General features: G+C 40.6%; 1 protein-coding gene across 3 annotated transcripts in view; it reads right to left on the bottom strand.

Moving 5' to 3' along the window:
* Window positions 1-21975, bottom strand: part of disc1 (DISC1 scaffold protein) — a 54358-nt gene that overhangs the window by 18100 nt on the left and 14283 nt on the right. For all 3 annotated transcript variants that reach the window (XR_014894867.1, XM_085297340.1, XM_085297341.1), the window contains exons 8-12: window positions 20798-20852; window positions 17869-17971; window positions 17505-17693; window positions 7966-8026; window positions 1-167 (exon numbers count right to left, since the gene is read on the bottom strand). The exon at window positions 1-167 is cut by the window's left edge and continues 77 nt beyond it. Coding sequence is in view for 2 of the 3 variants with exons in the window: in XM_085297340.1 (XP_085153466.1) it covers window positions 1-167; window positions 7966-8026; window positions 17505-17693; window positions 17869-17971; window positions 20798-20852 (575 nt within the window). In the remaining variant the exon portion in view is untranslated. The remainder of the gene's footprint in view (window positions 168-7965; window positions 8027-17504; window positions 17694-17868; window positions 17972-20797; window positions 20853-21975) is intronic.

Genomic DNA, 21975 nt, shown 5'->3' with positions numbered 1-21975 from the left:
CTTCCTCTTTGGTGCCTGGCTGGGATGGAGGATAAACTGTTGCAGTGGGGAAGTCTTCGATGTCTGCTCCACTGCAGCTGGGAGTCCGCAACTGGAGACCTCGCAGGAAAAGGTGACATGCTTCCAGGTCGGCTTCCCAGATTCGCTCCAAGCTGGGAGACCCATAACTAGCAAGGGAAGGAGACAAGTATGTTATGCATTCTGATAGAGAACTTGATGTTTGCTCTCAGTGCAAGTTTGAGATCAGTATTTAAATCATAAAAGTCCAAGTGGTCAGAACAGGCTTTAGCAGCAGAGCTATCTGGAGCTGTCTGCATGCTGAAGGAAAACTAACATCAGGTATGTTCTTTTATGTTATTCAGTGATGTGAAATTTTAAAAATGTACTACAACATATAGCAAATAGTTGAACTGTAGCATGTAATCAAATACATAAATACAATCTTATATGTTAAGCTATTAAATAAAATGTAGTGTGCTATAAAAGAATGTTAAAATAATACATTGATGCACATCACTCGCATCACCGCAGAGGCATGTGTCAAACATAAGGCCCAGGGGCTAAAATCCACCCTGCAAACACTCATAAATTTTGGACTTGTCGCTTTAACTTTTTTAAAGGTTTTATGGCTTTTTCTACTGATAAGGACCTATTTTTCAGCACTACAGAAACTTCTTGTTTTTACAATTTTACACATTTATTTCTTACAATTTATGCCCCAAAAAGAAAACAGATTTCTTTCATTTAAAAGAGCAGCATCTCTTTGTTATGCAGCAATACTGATATGTACTTTTGAAATTGCACTGCTTTTTTCTAATACTAACATATCTCAGGGATTAAGTGTGCAGTTAAACTTCTTTACACTGACAGAAAGGGGGCATGTCACTGGTCTGGCGCACTTAAGGTCATACTGGGCTGTATTTGGCCCACATTGTCCAGCAAGTTTGACATTCCTATTATACAGGTACAGCAGCATCTCTTCAAATAAAGCACATAAACCTCTGAGTGACAGATGAGAAGTGAATCATTCAAAGAATAAAATTCCATTCACAAAATGTAACAAGAGCGATATTCCTCCTGAAAGGATGCCCTTTACTCAAAAGAGGGTGTGGATGCGTTCGTTTCTCCTGGGGTCACTGAGTACGAGTTCACTGGGAGGGCAAGGAGATTGTTTTATCTACCTATTGAGTTATGATCAGTCAGCCTTCTTCACTCCTTTTTCCCCGACCTTTGCAGGATCTCAGATCCCAGCAGAAACTAATTAAAGCAGGTAAAAATGGATCGTATATACTTAAAAATGAGTTACACCGTTACTGACTTTTATCTCATTGTTCCATTATTTAGGTTAAGCTGATCACACAAAACAAGCAAAGGTAAATGTCACGACAAGCAGAGGTTTCTATATATATATAAACTTGGGGAAAATGCCCAAAATGACACCACACTTCATCCAGATTACCTCATACACTACATCAAAACAATCAAATACACTTTTTATCAAGAAAACCAGACACACATACAGAGATTCCTTGATTGAGAGACGCTGCCTCTGTGAGGATTGAAGCATTGATCTTTTTATTTTCAGAAACCATTTTCCATTTCCTTTAAATAAAAAGCTCCTTCACTGAGTCACAATTGAGGCCTTCTGACCTTTAAAATCTTCTTGTTTATTGACCTTCTCCTTTCAGCAACCTTTAGATAACTAAACATTCACAAATGACCGTGATCTCTGAGCCTTTAATAGATTTTAGGGCTTTTAGACCAAACACAAAAGGCAACAGTTTCCACACTAACTAACACCAACTTTGTTTTTGTGAATCCATGTCATGTAGAAAAATCAAACTAAAGCTGACAGGATGCAGGGAAGACGATGATGGCTTTATAGGAGACTTATCAAATCTCTTAAAGGAAGAAATGTCCTCTGTCTGTCTTCACATGCCAAATTCCAACCTAGGAGGAAATACTCTGTCACAGACATAAACTGAAAATGATTGACTCACAATGGTAGAAAATACAGCAATGTCATTTGCTGAACTCACATGCAAACCCTTATAAAATAGTATTTTCACCTGAAAAGTGCACAGTGGCTCATTCTCCGTGATATATAAACAAACTCAAAGGCAAAATGCACCCAGATGACATTGTTTAATCTCTCCCTCTGTTCATTCTTCTCTCTCTCAGGGTTGAATCACCCGCCCAAAAAAAATCCCCAAAATTGAATGCCACTTGTTTTCCAGCCCATCTCCTGCCTGAAAGGGCTGCCAACCTCTGTACCCTGCCAACGCACGCCTCTCAGTCGTTCTCTAACCTTCATTTGGCAGACAGACAATAGAAAAATTGCTCAGCCCAGTCCCCCACCTCCACCCCCATCACCAATTCGCTGCCTCTGAATTCTGCTACGGTGGGGATGCACCCAATGAGCCGTGCCATTGTTTTTTGTCTCTTCCGAAGTGGAGAGGAACACATGCAACACACAGATATGGGTGAGCACACATGTGTTAACTTACATGCCCATAAATCACTCTCTGTGGGGATAAAAATCATAAATTCTTCTAAAAATGTCAAAGCTGGCCACATCGATCAAAGCGGCTTCTCTTCAGTGTCAACCACAATTCATTACAAACAACTGGCGCTGGCATTAGGGCTCTGTCTGCTGAAAATTCAGACAACATGTTAGCGCCTAAGCATCCCTGTGATGGTGGCGTCCTGGTGCCCGCTGGTATGAACTCGTCGCCCACGGGGTTAATTGGTGGCAGCCGCTCCGACTGCCATCTGACAGCGGCAGGGTGTGGGCGTGCTGTGCTGCTGATGGCCCAGTAATAAGGAGGAGAAACAGACAGGCACACTCTCTTTCTATAGTATCTTCGCTTCCCTGTGGGACTACTGACTGGCAGGACTCCTGTTTCCCCTCAAGGCATTCAATCCAGACTGCTGCTGAGGAAGGGTTATAAATCTGCTGGAATTTTTAAACGACGGGGCAGTGACCGGGTCCTGCAGGTACCAGCGGGTTCAGTTAAACGTCTCAAGAGAGAAGAGGCACATTATGGGTTCACATCCAGTCTGACCATCATTCAAAAACTTCCCAGGGCTGAAAAGTGAAGCCAACAACCAAGTGCCAAAAGCTGCATATCCTGAAATGGCCACTCGATGCTGGCTCCAAAAGCAAGTCAATCCCCTTGACTCCCGTGTTAAAATGTCCAACTTCACAGCAGAAATAACCTTATTTACAGCCAGGAAAAAAAACAAGTTTTATTTTGTTTTGTCCCTATAGGTTTTGTGAATTTAACTCTAAGTTTTAATATTATTTAACGTTATGTTATGAATTATATTACATGCTTTGACTACCAAAGCAGTGAGCTGTAACTGGTAGCTGTCTACTAGGTGCTACCTCAGCCAATGCAAGTCACTGAACTGGACCTTTTGACCATTTTTTTATCCTTTTTTTGTTTTGTTTTTTATTTATCTTTCATTTAACCAGTAAAGTTGGACTTTAAGAGATTTAAAAATCTCTTTTACAAAAGTTTCCTGGCTAAGAAAGCCAACAGCTAGCATACAAACTGGAAAAGCATAAACAGACCTGAAGAAAATAAAGAATTAAGTACAGAAACATAACATAAAAAACAACACCTCCTTCACCATATTCTTTATGAGTGTTGTTTGAGGAGTAGGTCATTTTTAGTGCACTACTAACTGACATTAGTAATTGGCCAGTCTGTCAGTATCAGCAAATTTATAATGGACGGTAAATGAAAATTTAACAAGTAAAGAAGAGACCGGAGGAACGCATTTGAATTATGTTATGAGTGTTGACATTACATAGTTTGTCCACCAGAGGGCGTTGTATGATTCACCCAACACAAATGTTTGGAACGGCACAAACACAAGAGCCAGCTAATCGGAGTCCAGTGTACACTACACAACCTGCTGTGACAATAAAACAGGATTATTTTTAAACTGCAGTGTCATATAATCTTAGTAAGAAATCATAAATGACTACATATAACAACTAACAAATGTTGAAGAAATCTATTTATCTGTCAAGTGTTTGAAGGATATATAAGCCTGTATACTATACAGTATATTTTTAAATTGCCAAATATCCTCATCCGACTTAAAAATCTAATATTGACAATTAACACGGTTTGTTGTGCTTTATTAACTGTAGAGATGTCACCAGAACTGACATTTACAATACCTTTAATACCAAGAGGACTTGTTTTATTTTTTTTAGTATTGTTGGTACCATAGGCAGTGTATGTACTGCAAATCTTCCATAAATGGGCTACAACCCTTTGCAGTGTCTAGGCGATGCACCCATGTGGTCTATGAATTCAGCACGCTAACTAAGTTAGGTGCTTTAGCTGGTAAGTTATAACTTCACCCTCTTGTAAAAATACAGTCACTTCTCCTTCTGAAAATATTAACATGACTTAAGTCAAAATGATAAATTTGACTTTTAAAAAAGGGAGTCCAAAACACGTGAGTCGGAGTGGCGGAGACCATCTTTTATATACAGTCTATGGTTATCGGGTTCAGAGCATGAAATATTTTCTCAGATTTTGAGTCATAGTTCATTGTTACATAAAAATCATATTCTGGGTAAAATGAACACCTTTTTTGGTTGTTTTAGAAAAGTGAGAGAAAGGAAATATAATCATTGATGCATTTTTGTTTTTTGAGGAAACCTAAAAGCTATAAAATAAGACTTCACACAATAGAAAGGAAAGGAGATGTGATAATGTTTCGCCTTAACATTAGCCTCACAAATAACACCAGATGTGGAGAGGTGTTAATAATATAGCGATGGAGGTGTGATAGATGGAGGACTGGGAGGGGTTTGTTTGGTGGATGACTAGAGGAGGTTTTTACAGGAGCCAGATGGGCAAATCCAGCTTAAGTGTTCCAAACACTTTAAAAAAAAAATGTGGATTCGTATAATTTGTATATTAAAAGTAAGAGAGGAGCACATTTTATCCCAGTTTTTTCTCATTTAGATTTTCATAGAGCATCTTCAATTTAACTATACATCTCAGCATTTAATGGCTTCTGTGCCAGTATCCGTCGCGTATGATATATGCCGCTCAAATCTCTACAGGAGAATGAATATATAAATGAGGGACAAAAACGAGAAGCATTTCCTAATGAAACATCTGCATAAATGTATTAAACAACTGTGTGGTGCTGCTAATCTGAATAAAATGTTTTTTATTCTGATGACACACTTACAGCATCTGCGCTGTTCTAACATCCTGTTCTAGTCTTTAGCAAGGAAAAGATAATTGGTTTTTTCAACACCATCCGTCTCCACGGAGACCAGACATCTCAGCACACTAATCTGCCTCTCTCCACCCTTCTCCCCTCCTCCTCTCCTCACTTCTCATCACCACGGTACTCTATCAATGGTAATGTACATTAGAGCTGACTGATAACATTTACAGTGGATGATGAGTGCATGTGTGCATCTGTGTGTGTGTGTGTGTGTGTGTGTGTGTGTGTGCGTGCGTGGGTTAGTGGTGTATGCACATGTGGGGAAAACGGCACATTCAATCAAGGCAAATATGTGTCACTGTGCCAAGCGGGAGCTGGTGGAAGGGACTGGTGTACGCCATAAATCAGAGCTATATTTGTGAATTTATCTAGACCGCCTCTGGTCATGGAGGCCGATCTAAGGCTGAAGAGCCAATCATTTAATATAGAATGTGATGGCCGAGAAAATTAGTTTACAGTCACCCAAGAAGGTGTCCTTGAATGGAAATTCTCTTTTTTCAGAGTGATGTGACTATATCATTGACCCGGCTCTGAAAATTGAAGCCAGTGTGGAAGTCATGGAGTTAAATAAGTAGTTAGGAAGAGGGATGTAAGGATGCATGCACAAGTGTCTCAGATCTGCACTCTTTCTAATGGCAGGAAGGGGGTGACTCTTCAATAGTAAAGAAGTCTTTGGGGGAAAGTCCAAGTAGGGCAACTTGTACTTCTTGTGATGTACAATTCACTTTCATACAACCGAGCAGCATCCTCTGTGTCTCAGTCGGATTCACCCCTCGCTTATGAAAAATAACACCAAACATGAGGCTTCGAAGCAATTCACTGATCAGTGTCTGAGGTCATAGTGTCTACATCCTCCCTTTGCAGAGTCTGTGGGGGAAATACTTATGATTTACAGTATGTAATCATCTGCCCTCGTAGCAAAGGAACTATATACTGTGTTCAAACAGGAACACAGTATATAGCAGCTCCACTGCAAACCAGTTTTACTGGTAATAGTAGTTAATGATGGTTTCCTCGGGGAGCAGTACTAAGCTTTCAGGATTTGTAATCTCAGATGGTTTGCGTAAAAGAAAATTAAAAGGAGATTTTAGACTTAAACATTTTATAGATGTTTTTATAGCTGTATAATGGGGCACACGTGTGAAGAAAATTTTAGTTGCTGTGAGGAGCAGCACTCAGCCTGTGGAAAAGGTTTTATATTGTTATAACATTTTCTGTAGCCCACTGAAGAACTTTAATATATAACCTTGTCAGTTTCATCAGGGTTATCTCAGGTTAAGCTCGGAGACTTTCCTTACAGAAGGCCTGTCGGTGACAGACAGAAGGTCTCCACTGGTGATACCACTGAGTTGTATTGTAACATCTGGCATTTTTATACTCAGTCTTAAATTTTATTCTTGTTTTTAGATGATATTTTTAACGTGTCACACTTTCATTATGCAGTTTCTGTGTTTGATAGTATCCTACGTAGGCTGCTTGTCATCTGTTGTGTGCGTGTGTCTATCTATCTATGTGCCTAGCCCTCAACAAACGTTTTGCCTTCTTTTGTCCTTTATATTTAGGCAGCGATTCATCCCATTCTCTAAAATACTCTGACAAATGCCTCTGCTAGAAACTCAGAAGTGTTGCCATCATACAAACAAAACACAAAGCAGCCATCTGCCCTATTGACAGCGATGGTCCTGAGGCACGATTCCCTGCTGGGCGCTGAGATCGCAACCATGTTGCTCCTTGACCATTCAGACCCCCAGTCTGTGCATCCTTCAACAAGCAAGAGCCCTGCAGTATGTCACTGAGTCCTGGCTCTCATCCAAAGAGGTGACCCTGCCTCTCCAAGGATGCAACACACAAAGCTGTGCCCCCCTACACACACCACAAACAGAGACAAAGGTCAAGTAGACAAACAGGGTCTGTGATAATAAAGGCTTTTGCAAGCTCAAAGTAAACCCATACCACCTAACCTTTTCTCTTCTGAACACAACTAGAATAGACTGAGTGGAAAGAACAGCTCATATGTGGTGCACAAAATCATTACCGGCTATATTTATCCATCTGTAAAACAAAAATTGCTCCAACAACCTGTAGAATAAGAGCCAGTCGCTGTTTGTCTGCCAAAGAGTCTATCCATCTGGTGATTGAACTATAAAAGAAGCACAAGCATCTGTATGGACTCAAATGCTCACCAGGATCCACACTCTCACCTCCTCAGCTCACTCCTTAAGTCAGGTGAGATGGGTGGCAACCCGTAACATGACTTGTCCTTTGTGATTTAGAACCTCTGAGTTCGCAGACGGAAACAATGAACCAGTCAGAAGAAAGATATTGTTTTGTCTAAAATGGTTTACACACAGGAAGAGCGGAAAGGTGGGAGATGAGTTGATGTCAAAGCCTAAAAAAAGGTACAAAAGGTATGTGAGAAGGTGGGAAGAGGAAGACAAATTGTGTAGGTGAGAGACAGACTGCAATGTGAGAAGGGGCTCTAGGAGACAACGGCGTATGAAAAAAAGGTGTGAGAGCATGATGTGGTAGGTGATGTGATGCACTGAGGAGACGTTGCTCTGGTTAGAGGACAGCAGGAGTGAGAGGAAATTCCTTGGAGCCTGCTGCTTTATATACGTCTCCTTGTTTATTAGTCTGAGGAACACAGAGTCTTCGCGTCTGTATTAAAAAGAAGCAGAGAGCACAGAAAAGCCTTACCTGTGCAATCGGTCCTCCAGTAGTTCAATATACTTGCTGGTGTTCTCTTTCAGGCGGCTTTCTGAGTGAGAAAAAAAGAACAAAGAGAACAACAGCACGTTACCTCTAATACTGTTAACATTGACGCATCAATAGCTATGGTATACATGTTAGAAAAGTTAGTTGTCATCACTTGGTGACGGCATTGTGCAGAGAAACTGCAACAGTACACTTCACTTTAGAGGAGCAGCTGGCTTTCTCTTAACACAAACACATAAATGAGGAGAGATCACTGCCTCTACTCTCAGAGGGGATAAAACTGTAGATGGCCCAAGGATAAAAGGGGATTTTATCATGGCATAGTTCTTTATATCTTGCCAGATTTTCTGTGGGGCATGAAGTTGGATGGATTGCTTATGTTGCTTCCTGTGCCCTTCTGCCAGCAGTGAGTTGTGCCTGAGGAGGCTGGTTGAGCAGTAGTCAGGATGGAGAGGAGGACTGAGCTGCGTTAATGAGCTCATGTATGAAACATGAGAATATGCCCTGCCCATAGGAGCTTCCAATCCTTGAGCACAATAGGAATAGGAAACATAGATGCTATCTATATATATCTATAGACAGATAGACCCGAGTTATAACATACAATCCAAACCTTCCTACTCTTCCTCAGTAAAACATAGCTATTCCTATACATTTATACATTCTCAACAATCCATTGGAACCAGGGAGCACTGGTTCCCACCTTGGAGTCAAAGGATCACAGACACTGCAAGACAATAATAATGAGGCTACTCTAAGTGGAAGCTATTGTCTAGAAAAATAGTAAAATACTGAATATAGAGCAGATGGTGTAAAATTTTCATCTAACATTTGGTAAAAAACAATTTTTTTAAAGGGAGTACGATTATATTTTACATGAGTGCATACTCCTACTTAAAATACAAACTTTAATGAAGAACTAGGAAAGCCAAAAACAATTGGGAAACTGTTATGTTTTGTGATGCCGCTTAGGCTGCTCACACAGAGACAAAGTCTGCGGATTGAAATACAATTTGCATCATTGTCTTGATGGTGGTTAATAGACAGCATCAGCTTGGGGGTGACATATTCTCGGGGCCAGGCACAGCAGGAAGAAAAGGAAAATGTCAGCGACAGTAGCGTGACAAACACTTTCCACACTCTTGCACACACACACACGCACACACACACTCCTGTCTGTACTTGAAGGAAGAGCTGAGATGGAGCTAGTTGGGTTATTTATGGGGGCTTGAATGTGGGAGTCACAGGAAGGGATGTTACTCGTTTCAGTCAAAGTGGCCAAATCTGTGCAATCAGAGGCCGCTGGAGAAGCTATCACATATCTGCTGTATGTGGACCAGACAGCTCACTTACCAACCCTCTAATTGCCACGTGAGATCTTATCCTACCTGATAGAGCTTCCCCTATCAACTTCCATTCACGCTGGCTCTGTTAAGCAGCTTGCAAGCAGATAGCCGCTGAATAATACATGGAGGGCATTAAGCCTGACTTTAGCTGGCAGAGAGCGAGTTGCCAAACTGAGCTACAGCTTGAACAACAGCAAGACGGATAGAAACAGATGAAGGTGGGAGATTGACACACAAGTGCATTAACTGTTTACTTAATATTTCTTGCCATGCTATACACAGAGGAGAGTGCGCCGTCCTGTCGCCATGCCAACCAGTGGTAAAACTACGGCGGTTTTTCAGGCGTGACAGATAAAAATAATCTTTTCTTTATAGAATGGGACGAGAAATCAAGCGCGCAGAGCCTCCTCCTGCGCAGAGTGGAACCAGAGCACTGGGTGATATTACCACTTCCTGTAAGACTGCGGGAGGCTGCTGTCATGGGCAGGCAATGCGAATAAAATCGGCACTAAAAAGCCCATAAAGAAGACAGTCGCTCTGTTACTCCCTGATGCGTGCCGTGGCATATTTGGTGTTGAAGGAACTTCACAAAGGCGTTCACAGAGCCCACATCGGAAATTCATGAGCTCAGACTCCCTTCACACTAGTGATCTCAGCAGGCATTAAACATCACTGATTGCTGTCAAGGACCCCGGCCAAAATCGAAAAGGCCATTCATTCATAACGCAAGCAGAACTGAGACACCATTGAAGGATGTGGAGAATGGGTTACTGGGTGCTGCGACAATGTCATTTGCTTTATATATGAATCAGAATTTGTTAGACTAATCGAAGCTAAATTGCTTCAGCTAAATAGCTCTAACACTCTAAGACAGAAAAAGACGAGTCTGATGGTTACAAACTCTGATGTGACAGACAAACCTATGAAGCAGGATGTCACAACTGTAGCAGAGTTTACAAAGTTTCTGTCAGTGTGTCCTGATAAGGGACCCAAAGAGCAGAATGAGCTCAGGAAACGCAAAAAAAGACTTTTTATTTAGGTGGAGCACATAATCCAAGGCCTGGTAAAACAAACAGACACGCAGACCAGAAAACACAAGAGGAAGTCCGCAGTCCAACAGCATGACACAACAGAGAACTAAAACAAACTGAGGCTTTAAATAGACACAGGGAATCAGGAAAATCGGAAACGCCAGGGTGACAAGACACAGCTGAAATTAGTCAGAGACTAATGAAACAGGATAAAACTAAATACAATGCACACAAATAAGAGATGAACAAAGTAAAACAGGACATCACCAAACAGAGATGGAGATTTATCCAGAGAGGAAAAAGAATAAACTGAAACTCCAGGAGTCACCTATAAATCATGCCCATAAATATTAACAATAACTAGGCTACAAAATATGATGAAAATAAAACTAAGAAAAGCTAAGAATAGACACATGGTGAAACCAAAAGTCAAGCAGAGAATATTCAATAATAGACAGAACTTAAAATTTCAAAACTCAATCACAGTTATGGGTTTTACAGAAAAAAGTTAATATAGGCAAGGTGTTTTCAGTGCCTCCTGCATCACGAGCATTCAAAGAGCTCTCCAACTCTAAGTGAATAATGCGGTCATTTCTTCAGCGCCTTAACAACAAAAGCACCCAAACGTCTGTGAGGCCTTTTTGTTGTCAAACAAATTAGAGGCGGCTCTGCGCTAACAGAGCACCGGTGACATGCTTGTTATAAAAGCCTGTGCAATAATAAGGCAGAAGACAAAACTGTGTGTCTGTAATTGAGCTGAAGGCACTGACTGTGATGAATGTGTTTAAGCTTGGCTAGGTCTGTCTGAGTGTGACAGCGCTGCAGGTAAAACACAAACACGCAGTAGGCATATGGAGCCACTCCCACCATATATACCTGAACCTAACAGCAGCAGAGCTGACAGAGGGACAGCCTGATATAGGACAGATGCTCAATCACCCATGATGCTCTAGCTGTAGCATGCACAGATTGCAGCTGGCATAGCGGAGCATATTGTTGGGTTGTGCTTGAATGCACAACAAAAAGAATCACTTGACAAGTAATTGGGTGTGTGCAAAACTGTAGTTGGGTTGTGTTTTGGTCTTTTTTAAGTGATGGGTGCTAAACTGCTCAGCTGAAATCTTAAGAAATGCTCACTGTCATTGTATGTCAGTAAATAGAAACTGTTTAGAAGAGGCTCTAAACTATATTTCTACTGAAGCAAGCTGCAAATATATTTTTTGTTTTTGACAACTGAATCCAAGAAGCAACATTCCTCGGCAATGAGGAAGTCTCCCAAAAAAGTGCAGAGCACTCTCAACGCTTCACCAGCTGAACAATTCCGCCCCATTAAACATGCATCCTATTATTCCCCGGGTTTCCTCTTGGAACTCCGGGTTAGTACATTTTCACTAAAATGCATCTTCCCCCCCATCATCTCCCACTTGTATATGCGAGCAATATATCATCTTACTCTGGTGTTTTCGTTTAGCTGCAAATTTGTGGCTCATGAGATAAATATACTTAGAAACTCCAGTCGTTTTAGGGGAAATTAAAAAATACAATATTACAGAAATACCAAGTAATTCCACAAGATGGAAAGTCGGCTGCTTTCAGTGTGAGCCAGTGTGGTGGACTGACAGTCTGGCGTTACATCCCAAACCAAACAGCTGCAACATTTTTTGAGCTTTACCGTGTTTGCAGTGCACGTAGAAGAGAAGGAAGGCACAGTAGGGATATAAAACATTTGTTTCAGCGGTATGTAATTGAAGAAAAGACCTGATTGATTGATTGACGGAGCCTGATTGGAGTGGTACCTCAGTCAATTGTGTTTTTGCAGTAATTCTTTCAATGATAAATTCATAATGGAATGACAGGAAGAAAAAAATACTCAATATTGCTGAAACTTCAGAGACAAAGACCAAAAAACATCCTTCCCCCCCCCCCCCCCCCCCCAAGTCCACTTAACCACCGTGCCGCTCTCAATCACTCAGATGCTCTTCAGAGAAGAGCTGTCACACATTCCATCATGTTCTCAACAGAAGCACCCTAAAAGAGCCAGAGCTATGAATAAATCATATGTGTCCTCGCCTTTACTGTAAGAGAAAATTGCATTTGTCTAATAACACAGAGTGACTTGTATTGATGTGCACTTAAATCCGACTAGCACCGCACAGTTGGGTTCGAACTGACTGGCTTTAAACTACGGCACGAGCAACAGGAGCTGTATGGAGAAACAATAGCTGGTACAGTAATTAAATGGGTTCCAGTTGAGCCGCGTGAAGCAGAAAACAAGAGAACTGCTGGCATTGTAACAATGGCAGTGAACAGGCATTACCACACTACTTGGCTAAATGAAGAGGAGCACAGTCTGATGCAGCTTTCCCCATATGAAAGTCCTCACTACTGGGGGTCATTTACGCATCTTATTCAGCTCTTCAATTATTTATTTGTAAATTTAGCGTCGCTCGAGATCTCTCTTGGGGACAAAATTATACTCTCAGCGGGGAATCAAACCTCTGGCCATAATGGCTGTGGTATTCATCAGCAAACGTGCCAACGGCAATTAGGGACATAATGGCTCCCAGGCCAAAAAGCCCCCACACCGCAAGCACTCAACAAGCTGAAGCTGTGTGGCTTCAGCTTGTTGATGAATTTCTATCTTTACATGGCATCAGCAGGACTATTCATTGCCTCGGAGCTCACGCGATGACAATGGGCATGCTGTTTTCTTTGTACGGGATGACACTAATACCACAAGCGCGCGTGCTAGAAATGCCTCGGAAACCTAAAAGGATGGCCATCTTGGCTTTGACTTAGACAGTAATTTCTAATCCCCTCCAGCTAAAGAAATGGTAATGTGCTGTTGGTGGGCTATCAGTTTCCAGCAAGTGTGTGCCAGCCCCTTATTACCAAATAGGATGACAGTTTAATGAGCCCCTTGCTTGGTGTCAGCAACACATTTTGAAATTGCGCCTGCTGCCATATTGTGTGCGCCCACTTGAGCGTTTGAGCACGCCGCGCAACCAATCATTAACTTGCCGTCTTCTCTGTGACGTGTTACCACCTGACTCCAAATCCTTTGTTTAGCCGCCGCAGTTTCGTACCACTGGTTTCCCAGCCTGCAGAGCTACATTATTCAAGATGAGGCACACACGCACGCTGCGTTTAGGCTGCTGAGGTGAACGTGGTGATGCTTGTCATGGAAGAGATCAGTGTTATCCCTGGCTGTCAAGCAGACCGAGGTGTTCTTGGGTGTGCTTCCACAACAAAAATCCAGTGGAGGTCGATGAAACATAATCACTTTGAAATGAAAAGAGCTGCTTTCTCCTATAATGATGTACAATTATAGACTGGATGTACTAAAATAGCAAGTCTATGCATTACTATACAACCCCCTAAAAACTTCATGCAACTAAGCCTGAACAATGGAGTACAAAAATAAAAGGGTGCCCCCTAGTGACAGGAAAGGGTGCATTCAGGACAGGACAATAGCATTAAATGTGAAGCTCCAGCCACAAATCTTTATGATCTGGGTAACAGCATATGGTAGATGGGAGGTTGTAGCATTAGCTTCAGTCTGATGCCACTTCACTTCCTGCTCTAGCCCCATCACTTCACCACCCCCCCCTCTCCCGCCCTCCCCTCATCCTCCCGTCTGCGTGTCTCAGTGAGGGAAGTGACCTTTTTTAGAAATCTCCCTGTGACTGATGGACTAGAGAGAGTACCACTGCAGGTGGTGCCGTCAAAATCCATTTAGATCTCTACCAAATGCCCACGCGCCAAATCAATCTAAAGACTGAACCCTAAAAAAAAGAATAAAAATTTTTTAAAAGGACAAGCCCCCGTTCCTTAAGATCTTAATCGAGTTGGAGAGCGTGTGAACGCTGATGCATCATGTCTGCGCACACTGGCTCGAAGGTAACCGGCTAACTTTACACAATTAAAGCTCAATTCCCTCGCACCACCCTCGCCACCTCGCCTCTTCGCGACTGCCAATCCTTGCTGGTAACTCGTTTGAAGCCGATTCCCCCGCTGACAGCAGATCACTTTTGCTTCATTTGGGAGAAAAAGTCATTGTTCATTGATGTCCTCTCACAGTGTGGAGCAACATCAAGAGGCGACTTGTCTTTCAAAGAGCTCTCATGATTCACATTTTGAACTGATATTTAAAAAGTGTATTCAAAGAAAAAGAGAGGCGCCTTTCAAGTACACAACAAACGCTTTCACGCCTCAGTGGGCAGGGAAAAAAAGAACAGCGCTGTTTCAGGTAATGCTGCACTTATTCATATTCATGCTTTAAAATGTTTATTCTAAGCTACTATAATAACTGTTTGTATGTTAACAATGGAACAAATGTGTACATGTAATGTCCCAAAGAGAATTATTACACAAACATCCCTTAAGCTGACTTTTTGTTTCTTGAGCTTTTTCACAGTTTTTCAGATTTTTGTCTTATTGTACAGGTTTCGTTCACTCTTGCTGCTCGAATCAGGCTTGTTTCCAGATGCAGCAGACAGCTGTTCTCAGCAACAAAAAAACCCCCAAAAATCATAGAAGGCAAAGTGTACACAACCTGCCGAGCACCTAAGGGCAGGCAGCTGTGCTAGCTGAAGGCCAGAAACATAATCTGAATGAATGACAATATGATGTCAACTTGAAAAGCAATGTGTTAGTTTTGTGTATTAAAAAAAAATACTGCTCACACTAGCTTTATAATTATAATACAAACATATCGATATGTTCCTTCGACCAGTTTTATTCATTTTTGTTTCTGATAGAGGGCTGGAGGAAAGGATTCATTTAAGCAAGCAGCGCTCTTAGTTTTATTAACACCGAAGGTTTTTCCTCTTAAGAAGCATGAAAGTGACTCCTGAGCTCACTGACTGGATGTTTTGTGGTTAATCACGCCTCAGGAATTCTAAAACTAAAATTGCGATATAGATTTTATGGTCATAAGTGTGTACTCTGGAGCTTTTCTCCAAAAACCTGTTGCTTATTTAGCACAGTTCTTACTCTTTTGTGCTAACGATTTAACCAGGACACTTTTTGTTGTAAAAGCTGCAACTATGAGCCACAGAATCCTGCATATGCAAATAAAATTAACTGGAATTTTATGTGTGGAACCAAAGTGGTTTCTATCTAGCCCCTACTTCAGATTTAATCCCCCATTAAACCGAATGGTAATTTTTTACATTTCAGTTTGGTACAAAATAAACAAGAAGTTATGCTTCATGTAGAGCCTTACTGGAGCTAGTAGGAACATTTTATTAATCTAACTGTATGCTAATATTCACCTGTGTGAGATTTATCTTCTCAACAAATTATATAAATTCATATATCTACATAGATTTTTAAGTAATACCATAATGGGCAAAAGATGCAGCAGTTTATTGAAATCTACACATGGAAATACAGAATATAAGCCCAAAACAGACTCTGTACAGTTCTAACAAGCCTGAAAGTCAATGTTTGGCTGGACTGTTTCCCTCCTCTTGACAGCCACCCTTTCATGGAGGCCATTTCTGATGAGGCTTCAGCAGCTGGATAAATTGAAGGGCCAGATGTTCCTCACAGGTCCTGTGTCAGGTCTTTTTCTAAGGACATACCGTGTTTAGATCCTGTTCATCTACTGTACACAGTTTTTATGCCTAATTCTTTCTTTTATCCAGCAGCATACTGAAATATGCTAAGATTCCAGCTAACGGCTTCTTGGGAATCTTTAAAATATGTGATGTTTGCTGATGATACAAACTTATTTTGCTCAGGAAAAGACATAAAGAAATTACTGAAAACAGTGGAAACAGAACTCATAAAGTTAAATAGATGGTTTGTATTTAATAAACTATCATTGAATGAAAGTAAAACAAAATTTATGTTATTTGGAGGTAGTAAAAGTAATATTAAAGTAAAATTGAATTTAAATAATGTTGAAATTGAAAGAGTATATGAGACAAAATTGTTAGGAGTAATTATTGATGATAAACTTTGTTTGAAGCCCCACATAGAACATGTGAAACGAAAACTATCCAAGTCTATTTCTATTCTTTATAAAACAAGAGATTTTTTGAATAAGAACTGCCTTTATTTATTGTATACTTCCCTTTGTTTGCCTTATATGACCTACTGTGCAGAAATTTGGGGGAACACATACAAAACATATTTGGATTCAATATTTAAATTGCAAAAAAGAGCTATTAGAATAATAAATAAAGTTGGATATAGGGAGTCCACCAACCAGTTTTTTTGTAGGATCATCTATGTTAAAATTCATGGACATTATATATTCTAAAACTTTAGAAATGATATATCGTGTGATGAAAAAGAATGTTCCAATTTGTATTTTAAGTATGTTTCAACTAAGAGATGGAAAATATGATTTGAGGGGGTCTTATAAGTTTGAAATGCCTAAAGTGAGAACCAATGTTAAGTATAGATGTGTTTTTCTTTGTCATTCTTCAGGAAGATTTTAAAAATTAGTATTATACAAGTTTATAGAAATTTGGTTTGTTAACATTTTTTTGTGTTGATTCAATTTCTTGATTTATCATTGATTTCTTTTCAAACTGTTATACAACTTATTTATCAATGTTATTTATTTTCTTGGTTAAGGATTTGATTATTTCTATGGGGGTAAGGGATAGGATAAGTATAAGCCATAAGGCTTCAGCCTATTCCTTTTTCGGTTACTGTTTGAGTACTTTTATGTAAAATTATAATCTGTTGTTGTTGTTGTTGTTGTTGTTGACTGAAATAAAAAAAATAAAAAATAAAAATTTCAATTTCAATTGTTAGTGCAGAAATACTATTTTATGCCCTTCAAACTGTGTTCTCATGCTAAGTTGTTTGTTATGTGTAGGCACAACAATGGTTCATCCTTTGCACCGTTAGGCACAGTTTTTAAGCTTCAGTGATTTGTAGTTCAGTGTTAAGTGATCAGGTACAAGGACTGGACTGAAAATGAAGGAAAAAGCAGCCAACGCCCAAAGAAAAACCTGCAGAACTATTGCTCGAGACCACTTTTTAAAAATTGTGATAAAGTCTTGCTCCTTGTAGAAAAAAAAATGAATAAAGTAACAGTGTTGTAGATTTATATATTAATTAATCAATAGTAAAGACAAGGGTTTGATGTTGTCAGTCATACTGGGTAGCCTCTGCCACTCACCATGCTGGGCCTCCCTCTGCTCCAGCTCCTGTCTGAGTTGCTGCCGCTGCTCCTTCATCCTGGCGAGCTCCTGGCTGCTCCCTGAGCTGAGGCTGTGCAGCCTCTTGGCCAGAGCCTCAAGTCGGTCCCGCTCCAGGTACACCGCCTTCATCTCTGCTTTCAGTTCCTTAGCACTGCTGAAGTCATTACCTGCACCGGTGCACCACAGGAGCACATTATGCTTACAACGTCCATTAACGAGCTTCTTGATCATTAATAGCGTAATTAAGTGAGGCTAATGGTGGGTGAGCCAAGTAAATGGGGTAAATAAAAAAAAGGGTAATGCAGCAGGGATGTAGTGGGGTGTGGTTGAGTGGAAAGTTACCTGAGATGGCTGCCAGTTTGGCTTCATGTAGTGCCAAAAGCTGTGTTTCAGTCTCACTGACTTTCCTCCTTAGGCTGCTGCCCAGTCTCTGACTCATGACCACCTGAGGAAAAGAAAGAGAGGAACATGCAGAGGAGAGAGCAGGGGGGGAGGGCGGTAACTAACAAAACCTTCGCAGACACATGGATCCCACAGGAGGCAAAGCTCATTTCCAATTCCACTTTCATTTTCTTTTTGACACTCATTCTTACAAGACCTTACAAATTCATTTCCGTCCTTCTGTGTTCGCTCTGCTTTGAATACACAGCAGAGCATCAACGCCGATGTGTTACCTTTGTCTATAACCTTTAGAAAGAAAGAGAGTGCTTCTCCTTTCACATGGACAGACTGGAAAATGTGAAATCCTCATAAAAGATATCATTAGAAAGTCAGAGAGGAAAAGGCCCCTGAATGTCACAGCCTGATGGGGATGCGGCACCTCAGCCCTGAGTATTCACAAAGGAGCTGATGGTCTCCATCAGCCCGTCTGGCCCTCATCTGCCCTCACCCTGTCCTTTAAACCTCTGTTATTTCCATTGTATACACTTTGAACCACAGCTACAATCCCCACAATCCGCTTCCTTCTTTTTAGGAACTGTTTTTCTTTATTTTCACTGCTCAAAGAGATTTGGATCCAGATTTTCTGACGCATGTTTTCCTTAAATCTGACACAGTTATGTGCAACACTTTGAAAAGGCAGTCAAATAGACTGTTATTTCCGAGGCAGAACATCCCCGGAGAGTTTTCTCCGCACAGAAATGTAGAAAGCGGATTTTTTTTTTCCCCAAACAGGCTTGTATAATTTTATTTCATGCATTACATGAAGTGAAAATATTTTTTGAGTGCTTTTTCAAACTGTAGAAATTCTGACATCGCTGATTTAATTTCAAAACATCAGGCTATTTGTCAATTTCAAAAAAGTTACTTTCATGTCAGCAATCATTTTGTCACAGCAGGTGAGCAATTTTCCACTTGGTGAATATATCATCTTGGAACCAAACTTCTCATTTTAGCTTAACAATGGGCACTTTGTGATGATGGTAAATGTATATCTGGGTAGAAACCCACGACATTTCTTTCAGGTGCAGCGGCAACATCAATCAGTGATTTGATGATGGCTTTCTGAAAGACTCAGTGACAGTAGCTTTACAGAGCTAACTCTGTAAGCTAACTTCTATCTCCTTATTCCATGCATCTAGTTTCTGGATAAAAATATCTGAAAAAAAGAAAATAACTAGTAAGCAGCATATGTCCGAATGAATATGCCAAAGTACAGAGGATGACAACAATAGCTTAGATAACCACTCATCACAAAGAAAGGTATACAGAAGAGCCTCTCTGAACACAACACATTCACCTTGAAGCATATGGGCAAAAACAGCAGAAGACCACACTGGGTGAACGAAATGGTCAGCTAAGAACAGGAAAGCGATGTTGTGAAGTGTAATAATATGGAGGATATTTTCTTAGCCCAGATTGGTCCCCTTATTACCAACTGAGCATGTACTGTTGCTGACTACGCTCACCTTTTTATAACCAGTGTGTCCATCTTCTAATGGTTGCTTCCAGCAGAATAACATATGTGACAAAGATCACATCATCTTAAACTGGTTTCGTGGACATGGCAGTGAGTTCTCTGTACTCAATGCCCTCCACAGTCACCAGAGCTCAATCCAGTAGGGCACTTCTGGGTTGTGGCGGAACATGAGAATCACATCGTGGATGTGCAGCCGACAAATCTGCAGCAACTGTGTGATGCCGTCATGTCGATATGGACCAAAATCTCAGAGAAATGTTTCCAGCAGCTTGTTGAATCTGTGCTACAAAGAATAAAGGCTAATGGATGTCCAACATCATCCAGTACTAGCAAGGTATAGATGAGCTCATGGTTTGGATCTCACCCTAAAAGTGTCAATCTGACAACACGCACTGCCAAGCAGCCCCAAATGATGAATTGTTTTTTGGGGAAGAGGAGAGACGTTGCAGGTAAACAGATGTGGGGATTAGAGTTTTTAGAACCCAGTGTGGTACACTGAAACACACTAAAGCTGACGTTGTTTGCTCTACATGTACTCTTGCAGATGCCTCAGGATTTTACAGTTGAACAACATGAACTCCATGTTGAAAGTCATACCCGAGACTATTTGACTCAGTTCTCATCACCAGTGACCATCTTTGACATGAAAAATTCAGGTCAGTTTGAGACAGACACTGACCGCTCTCACGGCACATTTAGCGTCTGTACTGATGCATATGTGCAAGAGAGATCTAAATGCAGTAGCAGCACAGAAGTGGTGCAAAATCTCAACATTAACAGGAACCGCTGCTACATCCAAATCAAGTTTTTGCTTCTTATGGTCTTCTGATTACACCGTGTGCAGCTTTGTGCCTCCTTTGTGCAGGAAGCACAAAGGAAAAGCAAACCCTTGATAAGCATGAGTGAATTCTAGTTATACAGCAGCATGCAAACCCAGGTAAACACACAAACAATGGACACGGGCTTCAAATCACTACGTTAGCCATGTTTTACTCATTTAGTTGATTTTAAAAGTGTGCATTTAAGCAAATCGGACAGCTTTTTCATCATCAGGTGTTGTAATAATTTTACGGATGATTTAGAATTTAGGGAGGATTTATTCAAAATGACAACTCCTGTGACTCTTGCAAAAAAACTGGAGAGTTTACTGCCTTGTCAAAGAGAAACAAGCTCATGAATACAGACACTGACATTTAGTACATATATTAAAAACACCAAAGCTCGCACAAGACACATAATGTGTATTTTGACTTACTGCTTATTAGATATTCACACACATTCAGTCATCGTCGACATGCTGAGAAGAGAATGAGATGATATAGAATAAATCAAGTCAGCGGAACAGTGGCTTACCTTAGCAGTGGCTTCCTTAATGGACAGATTTAATGCCTGCTCCTGCTCCTGGAGTCTGCAAAATAAAAACATAAATGTCACAGTGCAGGACTAAAGGTAATTTTTTCCATTTTGGGGATGAAATCGGGAGTTATCAATATGATATCTCCTGTTCCAATCTAGATTTTTGTTTTTTTTGTTTTTTTTTAGCTTCTACTCATCTGGCAGCTAATCGCTTAACGGTTTGCAAACTAACAACTATCAAACTGAACCTTGGATAACTTTTTAAAGGACAGTCTTGAGAGTGTTTGTCCAGTGGATGGGAGCAAATATTCAACGACCAGTTCAGCCATGCACAAAAGTGAGACATTTCTTTATATTTTGCAGCTAATTATCTAGATTGCAGTCTTTTAACGTGTTCTTGAGGAATCGTTCTCCTGGCTGTCTAAAGGTCTTTCAAGGTCTTTCTTTAGACATTGGCCATATTTTTATTATTTTATCCAGTCCTTTTACCTGAACACTCTCAGAGGAACAGCTTTTTATTTGTTAAGCCACTTAAAACTGACTTATGAATCATTCACGGACAAAAAAATAAATCTAATTTAAGGTCTGAACCAGTGTTGTACTCTACACATATGATAACATAGCAGCCTGTCATGAAAACGCATCATTTGTTCACATTTGTTTAGTTGAATAGTTGCACCAACAAGGTGACTTACAAAGAACTTTTAGCCAAAAACTTAGTGTGCAGACATAGTGTGCAGTGTCCTTAAAAACCTTGACAAGTTAAAGAGAAAGCAAGATGTTGCAAACATATAACTGTTGATCTAGATAGTTAAAGAAGAAAGTTTCATTGGCAAAAGGTCTTCATCAGCATATACGAAGGAGGTGAGGAGAGAAGTACAACAGTGAGTGTCTAAAGCCAGCTGTAAAACACAGTGGAGGCTCCGTCATGGTGTATGGCCACATTTCAGCCAGTGGTGATGGGAATGGAATTATAAACGCAGGAAAGTACCATCAGATTTTGATTGGCCATGTAATCTGGAAAGCGTCTGATTGGCAACAGCTTCATTTTTCAGCATGACAATCATCCCAAACACACCGCCAGTGCAATAAAAACATACCTAGATAGAGAAACACACATTGGAACACTATCAGTCATGGATTGGCCTCCCTGTAGCCCAGACCTCAACATTAAC

Source organism: Mchenga conophoros, linkage group LG13 (assembly GCF_057382185.1).
Source record: "Mchenga conophoros isolate Kocher_MC1m ecotype Shallow Benthic linkage group LG13, M_conophoros_male_GT1.1, whole genome shotgun sequence".
Classification (NCBI taxonomy): domain Eukaryota; kingdom Metazoa; phylum Chordata; class Actinopteri; order Cichliformes; family Cichlidae; genus Mchenga; species Mchenga conophoros.
The sequence above is the reverse complement of the archived record's forward strand: the minus strand, read 5'-3'. Positions and strand labels throughout refer to the sequence as shown.